Source organism: Passer domesticus, chromosome 5 (assembly GCF_036417665.1).
Source record: "Passer domesticus isolate bPasDom1 chromosome 5, bPasDom1.hap1, whole genome shotgun sequence".
Lineage (NCBI taxonomy): Eukaryota > Metazoa > Chordata > Aves > Passeriformes > Passeridae > Passer > Passer domesticus.
In genome coordinates this window covers 51,880,878-51,895,272 of record NC_087478.1, presented here as the reverse complement: position 1 = coordinate 51,895,272, position 14,395 = coordinate 51,880,878, and the positions used below count along the sequence as shown (strand labels likewise).

Sequence of the window (14,395 nt, the reverse complement as noted above, 5' to 3'; positions counted from 1 at the left end):
TTACAGTAATTTCATTTTATTTAATAAAAAACAGTATCAGATTAAAAATACAAACACTTCGGGTGATTATCCAGCGTTTTTCCCTGTGTGCCTCGTAGAGCTCAAACCAATCAAGGATTGGGAGAAACAAAACAAAGAAACCCCAAAAAATAACACCAAACAATTTTGGCCGGAGCTGTAAAATAATGTTGCACCAATTAAATTACACCAAATATATTATTATAACTTTGAAATGGCTTTCAGACCAATAAATAAAAAAAAAGACAAAATCAAATAAAAAAGTTGACTTTGTATTACAAAAAAAATTAAATAAGAATCACAACACTAATAGTAACAATGTGCAGTCAAGTTTTTTTTTCTTCTCTTCTAGGAATGATAACATGCCAGTAAACATGTAACATGCCAGTAACATGCCAGTAAACCCCTACATAACATTTCCAGTTTGGCAGCAAGCAGTCACTCACTCATTCACATTTGTACACAAGGAAGCAGGCCTGGGCAAAAGCCTCAGAGATAGGAGCCTTCAAAGTGCTCCTCCTTCCCTGTCATGGCCAGCTGAGCTCCCTTCCCTTCGTCCTGAAACGTCTGTAACTCCGCTCAAGGTTTAGTGCCAGATGTGCAGGGAAGGTGTGATGCACTGGACAGCACTGCACAGGACAGCACTGACTACACCAGCTGAGGATGCAGCTCTTACACCCCAGGTCATGAGTTAGAAGACGTGGCTGCAAGGCACATCCACCCTTTTTTCAGAAAGGCCATGGAGGCTATGTTGAGTTGTTTTAAAATGCACCACAGCAAACCTGTTAAATCAACACACTGCAAAATAGGGTGCTGGTTTGGGACGGGGTAAAAGAGCACATGCAGGGCTTGTGAGAGAAGATGAGATGTCTGAATATCATACAGAGAGGTACACATCTGTAGACCTGCAGTTGCCCTTCCTGAGCAAACGACAGTGGGTCAAATTTCACTTGACCACCTGCGAGTACATCTCTGAGAGATTTGATGGTATTGATGATGTATATTTCAGAGTCAAATTTGGTCCAGTGTAAGTGGATAAGCAAAAGGTAAAGGCTCTCCACAGATTAAATTATTTAGGAAACTCAGGCTGGTTCATCTTTATGCTAGGTAGCCCACTTGATTTCTAGGAGGAACCAGCAGACTTAAGTACCATGACACACTGAATAAAAGGAATCTGCAAGTGAAATAGCTCCCTGTCCCAGATGCCAATGATATACGGACTTATTCCCAATTCCCAAGGAATCCCCAGAGGAACTCTATTCTGTTTCTGCACCATCTCTACAATCTGGGACACAGTGGGTCAAACTCTGCTTTCAGTTCCAGTTACAGGGCAGGAGTGAGACCGGAACTTGCCCCATGCCCCCCTGCTCTGGGTATGAGTGTGGATACAAGTTTTGCAGCTGTGGATCATTTGACATCACCAGCTGAAACCTGTGATTTAATCACACCAGTGCACTTCCAAGAAAGCCAGGGGCTATGTGCTCATGGAAATGAAACTGAAATGGGCCTGAAGATTCCAGTTTGCCCAGGCCTGTCAAACACACAGTGCCTTTCTGACATAGGCTTACATTCAGGTAATCCAGTAGACCCATGTGGTACCTTTATGGGAGTTGAAGCCTTCGGTCTGGATAGCTGGATATGTCTGAGAACACAAACACATATCCTTTTGTTTTTTTCAAACTGGTATCATTGCACACTCAGTACCAGCTATACTAGAAAGAGGCAGGCCCACAACTTTATGCTAACTCTGTTATTAAATCTACTGTTATCATTTCATTATTCAATTCTTTCTGCTCCATTAACACCAACCTAGAAACATTTTCATGTGCAGAAAGGCATCTTCCCATTAACCTTCTGACCTCTATCCATTTCCTACATTCTACAACCTTTTCCTTACCTAACATTCTGGTTGCAAACTACTGTCACCCCCAAATACTACAAGCTAGCAGCAAGGTGGCACCATTTGCTGACAGTGACTGAACTCTAGATTGGAGGGTCAGTTAACCCTTGGGACCCTTTGTCAGATCCATCTTTGTCTGGCCATTCATCTGGCTGGCCATTTTGAAAGAGTCACAGATTAAACATATGGTTTAAAATGCCTTAAAAGGTAATTTAGCTGCTGATAACACCCATTCCTTCCAGTTGCCATTATCATTTCTGTGTCTCTGTTTTTGCTGGTAGCTGGAAACAATTTTAGAACTTTCTACTCACTGAAGAGCAATAGGTCTGGTCACGGTGGGAGGTCTAGATATGAATGCCTGCTCCACTGCTTGTCCACAAACACCTCATGGGGTTTTCCTGGGGCAAGTCTCTCAAATTACCTTAGAACATGTTCAGAACCCCTCAGGTCACGCTGGTGGAAGTGATCACTTTGCCTGGTGTCCTGCATATTGCAAGGCAAAGATTCCCACTGAGCAATCACTGTACCCAGACAAATAACTTCAGGAAGACATAAAGCCTCTTGTTCTAAAAGGCATCCAAATCTGACTTGAAGAATTCAGCTCATCTCTTCAAAAAGTTTATCTAATATTAATTACAAACCTCTCAAAATGTGTGTCCCTCACTTCCAGTTTTAATTCTGTCTAGCTTTGACTTTGAGCCATCAGGTCTTGATGCTTTTGTCTACTAGCTCCTGATGTGCTTTCATCATAGATACAAAGACCAAAGGTTTTTCTCTGGTCAGGTAGGTAATATTTTGAGGACACAAATTAGAGAAGTGTGAGATGGCTTGGGGGTAACTTTACTTGGAGTTCAGCTAAGTAGGTACAGTCAGCTCCTCTGAATCAAAACCTACCATTGTCAGCAAATCAGTGACCTGGCTTACTCCATCATAAAGGTACACATAATAACTCCCTTCCCTCCCTCTTCCATCTTCCCTCTGCTAGTTGAGCTTGTTGCAGATCTCTAGGGCTTTCTTGTAGACCTGAGTCACATCATCCATGTCTGTGAGAAGAGAAAAACTGCTGTCCCCCAGACGGTTGCGGTAACGCTTTAGATACTGTGGCCGTGGCCGGTTCTGAAGTCCTTCAAAGTCTTGGATCTGGAGAAAATTTTCAGCAGAGACACAGCTCCGTATTCTCTGCCTGTTTGGCCTGTTCTCTTGCAAATCCAGCAAATCAAATGAGTCACTGGACAAAATACTGTCATCACTAATTACGCTGGAAGGGCGACTGTAACTTCGAGGTAATGCGTCCCCAGGCAAGACCATTTCTTCCATGGCCTCCAGCGTTGGTGTGTCAGGGCTAATCAAAGCAGGTTCAGTGCTGTTGGTAGAATACTTACTGTTATGTTTCAAGATGCCCTTACGCCTGCAGGAATGGCTGTAAGACCCATTTCTGGACGGCTCTGTGACCCCTGGAGAAGTGTCACTGTTTACTGTCTCATCATTATTGTCCAAGAGTTCAGAAGATTCACTTCTTTCTGGAGAGGAGTAATAGCCAGACTCCCTCTGCTGAGTCTTCTTTAAGATCCCTTTTTTTGGCATTAGTGAAGACTGCTTAGTGCCATATTTGCCAGCTACCTCTCCCTCTACAACACTTTTAATGGCCACACCAGTCCTACACAGCTCTTGCTCCATCTTAAAAGCAGAAGGTAACACTGGGCTGACAACTCCTTCAATGAAACCTGCACTGTGAGAGCGATGTTCACTGTTGCTCCTTTTCTTCAGGATGCCTTTGGGTCTCTTGGAGGTCGGTTTGGTTGCATTTTCAGCTCCTCCTTCCTGGATGGACTGTGCAATGTCATTTTCCTTTTTTGATTTTTTCAGAGACCTTTGTCTCTCTAGTGTGACTTCAGGACCTTTGGGCTTAGAAAGGCACTTGATTTTGGTATCAGTCTCTGGTTGGAGGCCAGTAGAACGGTGATGCCAATCAATGAACCTTGCCAGCAGCGGGGACTCGGAGTCCCTCATGGCATCACAGTCACAGACACTGCTCTTGTAGCCCCAGTTAACCCACCAGTGGTTGGCAATGTCTTCAATGGTTGCTCGGCGTTCAGGGTTCACCATCAGCATCCACCTGATAAGACCACGAGCATCTATGGGTAAAGAATGGCATGTAACATTTTTAGAACATGGGCATTCTTAGGTTTGTCAGTTTAAATTGAAAGCATAAAGACAATCAAATGAGCAAAAATAATGCTCCATACTACAGAGATAGTGAAAAGGAACAAGACTTGGGCCATCAGTCAGTGATGGAAAATGCCTCTGAGCACTATTTTATCAAAAGAATATGATTCACTCTGGAAAATTAACTCTGGGCTATCCAATAAATTAATGTTTTTACTGTATTAGACAGTGAACAGTTCCATATTACTGAAGGAAGTCACCAACCTATTGACTCTAATGACAAAACTTGGAGGAAAATAAAACAAAATTGCGGTATTTTAAATTATCTACACATTATTGCTTCTGTATTTACTTTTTCCATAAACAATGTAGTCTTCTGTGTATTGTAAAGGTTTATTTCCATACAGAGAGTGAGAAGACAGAAAATTGAAAGGAATTGCAAACAACTAGAACAAGAGAAATATTCATTTAAATATAATATTTGCGTAGATATTTAAGGCTGGAAGGAGTCATTATAATCAATGAGCCAGACTTAGCTGCTACTCTTCTGTCAGGTGACTGCTTAATGTGCTATCCTAGAAGCCGATGTAAACACAGTGGCATTAATTCAGATTTTGGCCTGCCTTCTTTAATAAGAGACTGTGTGGCTCTGACCATTCACCCTCTCCCTGCTTGTGGTAGCCCACAGTGTAATGAGAGGACTGATCTGTACCAGTATGTTGTACCAGTTTACAGCTTGTCTGAACAATTCCACTTCCAATAGCTAACAGACCTTCCACTGCCACAGATCTACTTAAAGGAGTTCATTACAGCTCCCCAAGGCAACAAAATCTATCTGCTACAAAACTTTAATTTCAAAAGGGCTTTTGGAAAGCGCTGTACCCAGATGGGAATTTATAGCAGATGAACTCAGAGGAGAATGAGATTTTTTTTTTTTTGGTGTACATCATTCTAAGATGACATGTTGGAAGGGGCCAAACAAATGCTCCATTCTGAATGGCTGTCAGCTCAGCACATAGCTCTCCCTCCTTTTTCATACCTGAGGTCTGTGTTGGCTCACGATATTCTCCACTGCTGATCTGCCTGATGAGATTTTTGTGATCAAAGCCATCAAAGGGCATCGTTCCATAAACCAGAGTGTAAAGCAATACACCGAGGGCCCAGCTGTCAACCTGAAATACAGACACAACATGTGTGAAGCCCAGGAAAGTTGATCCCTGCCCTTCTCCATGCCATTAGCACCACAAGAGCAGCATCATGTCCAGCTGCACCTACTGCTGGGCAAAATGGTATCTGACATCTCACTAACCACCCACAGGCAATGTAAACAAGAAGCAGCTTAAGAACTTCAAATACGGAACAGACCCAAGTGAATTCACATGTACAGTAACATTTGCACTAAGACTCCCTCTCAAGAACATTATCATCCCCATATCACCACAGAAAAACTGACCCTTCTTACCTCTGGGCCTCTGTAAGGCCGTCCATTAACTATTTCAGGAGAAGCATACAATGGGCTTCCACAAAAGGTCTGCAGAAACTTGTCTTTATGATAAAGGTTGGAGAGTCCAAAATCAGCAATCTGTAAATAGAATTGCATAAGGTATTTGTAATATTAATGATATCTTAAAGTAACAAAAAATCCTTTATCAGGAAAGAATTAGATGTATTTGTCTCCGCCATAGGAAAAACTCAATGTGGATTTTACTTTTCTCTCTAAAGATCCCTCAGAGAAGAAGGGTTCTCAGGTTAAGTCCTCCTGATTAGGAACAAGGATGCTTTGGGTCCATTCACAGAGAGGCCAACAACTGCACAAGTATCAGATGGTAATTTTATCCTGGGTGAATTATGTATCCTTGCAAAGACAATCCCATACTGGGAAGTCTGCTGTCCACTGACTGCTCTTCATCTTGTATAGTGATTAATACCAGAGGAAAGCAAGCAGAAAGTACCACCCTTCTTATCACACAAATGCAAGCCAAAAGCCACGACCTTTAAATTCAACAGGAGGAGGGAGGCAGCTTGCAAGAAGCTAAGCATTACTGAAGAAAGTGATTTTTTAAATCATCTGGAATGTAGCCACGCCTGAATGAGGGGCAAAGCGAGGCAGTCACTCACTCCTCCAGATTCAGGGACATGGGGCTGAGGAATCTGAGCTGTTAAGCCCATGAGATGTCTATCATGAGATAATAAACACAAGTCTGGTTCCTAACTGGAAACAATGGGCCCAAATCCGGCTTGCCCAACACAAACAAAACTTCCCTCGGGACTATTGGGAATATTGCCCATGCAGGAATTGCAGGATCAGGTCCAAATATTTTGTTTACTTCAGTTCTCTGTTCTTGTTCTTACAAAACAAAGGCTGAGGACAGCAACACTAAATACTCCCACAACCTCTGCATTTTCTTTGTTTGTCTAGCACAAGGCAACCCATCTCATTTTCATCTTGTTTAAAACCCAAATGTTTCTGCTTCCCAGAGATACTTGCCTTATTGCCCACAATCAACATAATGCCTACATAAAAGACATGCAGCACAGGCATGAAAAAGGTATTGTAGATATAAAAGACAGGAGTTTTCTCTGGGTTTTCTTCACCTTATTAATGTCTTTTCTACCAGAAAGAAATTAAATCCCAGGAATTTTCACCAGAGAAAATTCAAGAAAACACAAAGTGAGTGGGAAAGAAAAGGACTTGCCAGCAACATAATTCACTCTTGTCTTTCTAAAATGTGTATCACCAATGCCTCTAATACCTGTTGAATTATAATGTTCAGTGAACTCTTGGAAGAGGTAAAGTCTTTGTCTCTACTACCTCAACTGGTACAGTTACACTGAAAAATGACACAGCTGAGACCAAAACAGGAACATACATATGTTTTATGAACAGATATAAATAGATATATTGTTGTTAGATACTTTCATGTTAGAAATACAAATTTTTTATATATCCTTTTTACACAATTTTAAAAGTCACAAGTCAGATATGAGATTTCATGCTTCACTCTTCCCTATTTTCATGTTCTACTTGTGCAGGTGTTTCACTGACAATCTGTATTCATCCTGCTCAAAGAGCAGCTGATTTCTGTTCATTAATTTTAATTCATCTCAACATGTTCATTCATAGATTGAATTCACTCAGTCCCTCAGACAGAGTATTATCAACCAACAGCAGAAAATTCAACCCTTAAATAAATGCGGTTTGTAAAGTCTTCATTGTATGGCTGGAATGTCATTGAAAACAGCTGGTGTAGAATTGCAGTCTGCAAACATATTCTCATGTCTCAGATTGCACTTAATTGCCTTAAATTCCACTTTCTTATCAAGTCACTATGCCTGGCTTGCAGGAAGTTGGTTTTAAGCCTTATGAAGTGTGCCCTGTCAATCAGGAGAAGAATGGGATCATTTCAGTGTTAAAAATTCGTGCTGGTCATTGATTTTTATTTTAGTTCAGGATGCAGCTAAGACAAGGACAAACACTGCACAGTGTGATTCCTTATGAAAATACATTCCCTTAACACCATGGAATGTATAAAATGCATGTGGATGTGCATGAATATATATATATATATATATATATATATATATATATAGGGATACATACCATTGTTCACTCTAAGAAACTCTCAGACTTGGACATTCATGTTTTATTCTGACCATTCAGGAAAGAGTATTTATGTTACAATCCACTCCCATGCTCACAGACTGATGTTTATCAGCTTTTCCCATTAAAATTGTCATGCCCCCCAAAACAAGATTAATAGAAGCCAACATTACTTCATGTTCTTGGCACTTAAATGGAACTAAGTCCAAAAAGTCAAAAAAACTTCCTAAATTGGGAGGAGCAGAAAAGTGGACTTCCACTCCTCTTGCTTCCGGAGTATATGTTTCAAATTTATTGTTAGCTGTGTTAAAACAGATGTAAGTTATTGTTGAAGTGTGGAATATAAATTCCACTAAGTTCACACTCATGGAAATTGTCAGCTTTATCCCACTTAAGAATCTGTCTCTCTGTAGTGCAGATAGAGAAATAATTATGTCTCTTAAAGCAAATGAAATATATGTGCTGTTGGTGAGACTTCCAGCGAAGTAAATCCCAATTCCATACACTTAGTCTGTATATATAAAACCCTTGTGGGTTTTTAGTGGTTAGTCTGATTGGTGTCCCCTTACCAGCCCAAGAGAATGTGCAGTTAGGAGGATCATGTTACTGTTATACTTGCATTGTTCTACTCTTCTGTCACATTGGGGTTGATCATACCGTTACGTCAACCTCTGCTAGACATCTCATTTAGCTGCAATTTCCAGCCCAGGAACTGTCCTCATCCCTTCTGTGAACAAGGATGTTCAGTCTCACAAGTGTTTAAAGCTGATTTGATTCATTTGTGTCTGCTGCACTTAGTGGTTTTCAGTAAAAGTCTGCAGGAAATAGTACTGTATACAAGTCCATGAAAAAGCTAGTAATACACCCCAGATTGGATCACCTTTTTCCTCTCATTGCACTCCAACTCTGGCCTGTGGATATGCAGAACTCTTCAAAATGTGTACTTTTTGTTGCTTCCAGACACTGGCGTTTCCTTGTTGCTGTATTCTAACATGACTCTGCTTCCAGAGGTTTTTATTCATCATCACAACTCTTAAAAACAAAACAAACCCCTTCTTATGTCTTCACACTCATTTATGACCTTCATTTAATTATCTAAAGCTTAAGAATGGTTTCCAAGTTGGTATAGTAACAAGTAAAATGGTCTGGGGCCCTTTTAGGTTGGAGAATAATTTCTAATGGATTACTTGTCCTCTTTATTCCCTGATTTAAAAGTATTGTTGAAACTGCTGTACAGGGATCCATTTTTACAACATCCTATTTTTTCTTCACATTATTATGACATGTTTTTGTAAATCCTAATGCATAGATCACTGGCTTCATCAGAAACATGTATTTAATTGCACATAGCACCCAAGAACAAAGAGATTCCTTTAATTTTCTCATTCTTAAAATCAAACCACCAATTTTGTGTTTGTAATCCACTGAATGAAATATAAATACTAGACAAGTACAGATAAGACTATCAATCCATTTCTAGAAAATGCCTTTCCCTGAGTATTTGAAGCCTTCAGTCAATACCAAACCTCTGCATTTTTTTCTGCCTGAACAAACCACATGTAAATACTCGCAGAATGAGGACCTGATAAATTTACTCCTAATAAATAATTTACAGTTCCATATGTGTTTCCTTGCCAACGGTTACTGTTTAGTGAAACAAAGAAAAAGTGGGAAGTAAAATCCTGTGCAAGTAACACAGAAACCACAGCAACATATTCAAAGCTTCAGCATCAGGGAAATAGTGGCTGTATGTTTACCACCAAGTATTCAAAGCTGACCTTAGTCTCAAGGTTTAGAAAAAGAGAGCACAGAGAAAAAGAAAAACCATACCAGAAGTCACCTCTTGAAGCAATACAAATTCTAACACTACTGACTGTAAGATGTACGAAATATCAATACCTTCCTGAGTTCAGTCTGTTTTTCAGTTTCATGAGACCCTTTGCACAAGTAGTGACTAGGGGACAGCCAAGAAGCCACTTGCCCATGCCAAGGCAGCCTTGCCTGCTCAGAGGCCTTAACATTGAAGAGATGTAGCTGAGGAAAGGCTGGAAATATGAAAAATACCTACAGCAGTTTAAACACAATGCAAGTCAGGAAAGGGAAACCCTCAAGAAAAGTACGTCCAAATGACTGGAAGGTAAGTGAGGAGGTAGAGCTACCTGCATTTCTTCCACAGCAATGCCACTCGCTATGGCAGCTGAAATGCATCTGTGCTTCTGAAGCCCTTGGGTCAGCTCCAGGTGTGGACCAGACAAAGCCACCTGTCCTTGCTCCATCCTTCCGCTCTACCCACAGGAGAACAACTCCCATAAAGGATAGAGGGGCAGGAGCAGAGCTGTCTGACAAAGCTCAGCTCCCCAGAGGCTTGAGGAAGTGATTGGTTTTGCATATGAGGAGCACAGTGCAGATCCAGCCCTCCACAGCTAGCAAATTCCACAAATTCCTCTTTTCTCTCAAGAATTCTCTGATTAGCTGGGAAGATAGTTTGGCATGTAATGTGGAAAGAAAGGTCATCCTGCCTGCGGAAGCCTGATTCTTATACAATGTCCTAGAAAGGCTACGTTTTGTTTTCAGCACTGCTGAGAACGGCTCTGGCTGCTGCAGAGTCCCTGTAGAAACAGGAGAGGGGAGGTCTGCTCCAATGCTGCATGCTAACAGCAAAACATCTAAATATTGCACTGTATGGGCCTTCTGTAAGACTATTTTTGGAAACCACATATTTATGTGCCTTTAATCCACTAGCTGATTCAAGTTAGCTTCTGTCATCAGCGTTACACAGATGGCAGCTACCACATGTTACTTTCCATTTCCATTGCACATCAGCTCAAAATGAACACAGTCTCTCCACTGAAGCACAGAAGCCAGTGCCTACAGCCCCAGGGCTTTCAGGGGAGACAAAAGGAAGACCCAGGCTATTTAGGTACTGGGCTAGGCAAGTAGCTCCTTGATTACTTTTTTAATTAAATAAGGATGCTCAAGCATCAACAGAAACTCTTTGGTGTTCCTCCCTCTGGTTGTTTGTCCATGGATGAGCACATCCAGCCACTCTTACATCCAGCAACCCAAGGAAGAACAAAGTTGAAAGTGAAACAGGCTCAGCCACCTGGAAATTACTTATTTTATAGAGGAATATAGATAGGATATATATAGGAAATTACTCTGGAAATTAAATCTCTGCATTATTTAACTTTGTGCTACAGCTATAAACAATACAAGAAAAAGACAGGAAAAAAGGTCATTCTCATGGTTTCACTGGGGAGAAAAGGCATGGAAATGACATCACTGACATCACTATCCAAAGTATACGTTTGTGTCTGAAGTTCCAAGGCCATTTCCTAATGAAGCACATGTGCTTTACTAGGTTTATTTTGAAACTCTATTTGCTTATTTTCCAGCCATGATCAAAAGAACATTCAGACTGTTCTGCAGGAGGCACTTGAACCCTGTAGACCAGATCAGTTTTTTCCTAGCCCCAGAAGCAGCCAGCAATAATATCATTTGTACAATAAACCTGATTGCACAAAATGCTCTGCTGTTTTCTACCAGTGGGTAGATACTGCATTGGGATTTGTGGCCTTTGCGTGGCAGGACAGGGCTTTCACCTCCGAAGTATGCAAAGCTTCATTTAGTGTGTGTTGCTGGGAATCAGTGGTGTCTTCCCCCAACCTCCAAAACTCTGAGCCTCTTGCCAGATGCTGTTGCTTAGCAGCTGTTACCATAACAATGGTTCTTCTAATACCTTGGGTAAAAATTTTATAAAACATGCAAATCCATTCTGAGAAACTGAGAAAAAGAATCCTACCTTTATATTAAAATTGTCATCAAGAAGAATGTTTTCCAATTTTAGGTCCCTGTGGACAACACCATTCTGAAACAAGGAAGAAAAAAACGGGGAAGAGCATGAGAAAATATTGGAAAAATTAAAGGTGAGCTGTCAGGGTGGTCTTTGCATCTACATTTCAGGGCTGATTTCACTGTCATAACACTCATGGCCCAGTCACTAGTGGCAGGCGCTGTATTAGTCACTTGGTGTGTGGTTAAGGGAAGAATGACTGGAATCTGTCCTCCCACAGACACTCTGAAACAGCAGGGGGTGGGGGGGCGGAGGGCTGGGGGTGTTTTTTCGGAACTTAATTTCATCCTGGATCCTGTCCCCACTGTGTGAAAGCAGGATATTCCTCCCAGGCACCAGAAACCAATATCTGTCAATGATGTCAGCCCCTACAAAAGCCCTCATTTCTTCAATGAGCAGCCACGTGGATGTGGATCGGAGGACTGAAAATGTTAGGGATGGAAGCAAACAGACTGGGTCTAGGTCAGAGCCTTCTTTACAGAAACTTGGGAAAATTAAATGCATCAGGAATGGCACTGCAGCTTTTCAGCACTATGCAGTGAGGACTTTGAGAAATCCCATTTTTATCAGTATTCAAGTAGAGACTTAAGTGTTTTAAGAATTTAAATTAAAATTGTGTTAGCTGCTCATTGCCTTTAGCCTCATGCAAGTTTTGGCTCTATGCAGTTGTTTCATAACAGGGATAAAAGGTCCACGACAGCCAGTCACCTACCTTGGATTTAATTACTTCATTTGTTATTCCAAGTGGGTACCATGATGGATAAGGTCACTAGCAAATGGTATCTTTCCTGCTACATCTGGAAAAGTTACTTTTACCTATCCAGAATGAGTATATACTAAAGCTCACACATGAACCTCATAGCCTTCTCTTGGCTTTTTCTTTCATATATTATTATCTCCTATTCTAAAGTTGTTTACTAGTATATTCAAATTGCAAACTAATATTTTTCTGAATGCATTAACATTAATGCTGTAGAGGTTATATGGGATGCCTTCTTTAGTTGATGTTGTAATTTCTGAGTTTTTCAATGTCAGGAGAATTATTTTAAAGGCAAAAATGCAAGGTAGGCCTAAAGTAAGGGTGTGTCTGGTATCTGTCATAGCACAGGAAAACATGATTAGTCTTTAAAAATGGACTAGTTCTGTGTAGTGCTTTTAATGAAGATGTCCTGTTGCACTGATAAAATCATGTACTCTGATGCTTAATAATGAATGCTGCTGCCTCAGACATGCTTTGAAATATATGCCAGCAATCAGCCTTGAAAGAGCATTTTTCACCGTGAAACCCTTTGCTCACCTTGTGGCAGTAATGCACAGCAGAGACTATTTGTCGGAAGAAGTGTCTTGTCTCTCTTTCGCTTAATCGCCGCCTCTCACTGATGTAATCGTACAGCTCTCCCTTACTTGCATACTCCATGATGATCACAATCTTATCTTTATTTTCAAACACTGCACAGAAGAAAAGAAAAAAGCATCACAGTTGATTCAATACATTTGAAAACTGACACTTGAAAGAGTAAAGAAGACTCAGGATGTCTGATCTTAGACCACCACTGAGGGCTGGAAAGATGTACTAACAAATCCCACTGCAAAAAGCCAGTTCCAAAGCTACTTTTTACCAGAGGAAGATTACAACATCTCAGACCAAGAGAAGGAAGCTGAGTTTATCCTCTCTTTCATATGGCTACATGAACCTCTTTGTCTCAAATAATATGGGGTCACAAGGTGGTCAAGTCAACTTATCCTAGTGAGGTGAGGTGTGGACACTTGTGCCAGTAATACATTAATAACAGCTCCTGCTCCAGCACAGAATTCCTTCTACAAGTAGCCCACTTGAGGCCAGAGGACAGAAGCAGACAGGAGCCTTTATATCATTTGGAAAGGGTTCATAGAAGGCATAATAAATTCTTGTCTTCAGTAACTGATACAGGATTGCCATTTGGCTTACAATGACTGTTGGTTGGCTTTCACCTACCACCAAAATCCATAAAGTATCCAATTGATGGATGTGCCTTCCTCCATCCCAACTCTGTGTGACAGCATAGTAGGACACCTGAGCTTGCTGTGGCTGCAGCACCTCCAGAACAGTACAGCTCTTGTCAGTGTGGCTCTGTACTCTGTCTCATGCAACCAACTCTTCCTCAAGCTTCCTTACCCCCTGCCCCTACCATGTGTCCCACTGCATGTCACAGACTGCGTGCTGTCATCCTCTGTCGCTTGCGCAGAGCCGGCAGCAATGCACAATTCCAGCGTAAGCAGAGCAAGGAAAATCATCTCATACACGTCACAGCCCGACTCTCCTTCAGGGCTGAGAGTATGCCGTGTCACATGCTGTCAAGGACTTCGCTGTGAGTGGCAGATAACTAATATTTAATCTAGTAAAGCAGGCTGTTAATAGTCTGGAATTGCTGTAATGTCCTGGCTGCTAAATAGTTCTTTTTTGTCAGCGAAAATCCATTGCAACCCACTGGAAACTTCCTGCACCTGCCATAAGTAGCCACTGTTATATGAAAACATGGTGATTTTCCTTTTCTTTTTATCTGTGGCAGCCCTGGTCATACTGGTAGCAAGACGTATACAAATTAATAAGGTTAAAGGGTTTATTACAAACAGATGCTAGTTTTGACCAGCCCTACTGTAATGATGCCTTCTTATATCTCTTTATCAAAGCTCAGACAGTAGTCTTTGGTGATTAAAAAACCCCAGAATTAAGCTTCAGCTTTTGCAGTGAAATGTGAAGCTGCCTCTCTTAACACACAGATATTTACTTCTCTTAGGCCTTGTCTCATGTCCTCTCACACCTTGTCACTGAAATCTACAAGCCAAAGCCTCTGCAGTTCACTCTAACACCCCTGAA

The 14,395-nt window shown here is 41.2% G+C and overlaps 1 protein-coding gene and 1 long non-coding RNA gene across 2 annotated transcripts in view; one reads left to right on the top strand and one right to left on the bottom strand.

The window, feature by feature from the left end:
* Positions 1 to 14,395, bottom strand: part of NUAK1 (NUAK family kinase 1) — a 46,467-nt gene continuing 32,072 nt past the window's right edge. The window contains exons 3-7 of the mRNA XM_064420448.1: positions 12,836 to 12,987; positions 11,488 to 11,553; positions 5,547 to 5,666; positions 5,124 to 5,256; positions 1 to 4,053 (exon numbers count right to left, since the gene is read on the bottom strand). Of these exons, the coding sequence (XP_064276518.1) occupies positions 2,900 to 4,053; positions 5,124 to 5,256; positions 5,547 to 5,666; positions 11,488 to 11,553; positions 12,836 to 12,987 (1,625 nt within the window). The 3' untranslated portion in view covers positions 1 to 2,899. The remainder of the gene's footprint in view (positions 4,054 to 5,123; positions 5,257 to 5,546; positions 5,667 to 11,487; positions 11,554 to 12,835; positions 12,988 to 14,395) is intronic.
* Positions 11,344 to 14,395, top strand: part of LOC135300717 (uncharacterized) — a 55,641-nt gene continuing 52,589 nt past the window's right edge. The window contains exon 1 of the long non-coding RNA XR_010362492.1: positions 11,344 to 11,611. This is a non-coding gene — a long non-coding RNA (uncharacterized LOC135300717). The remainder of the gene's footprint in view (positions 11,612 to 14,395) is intronic.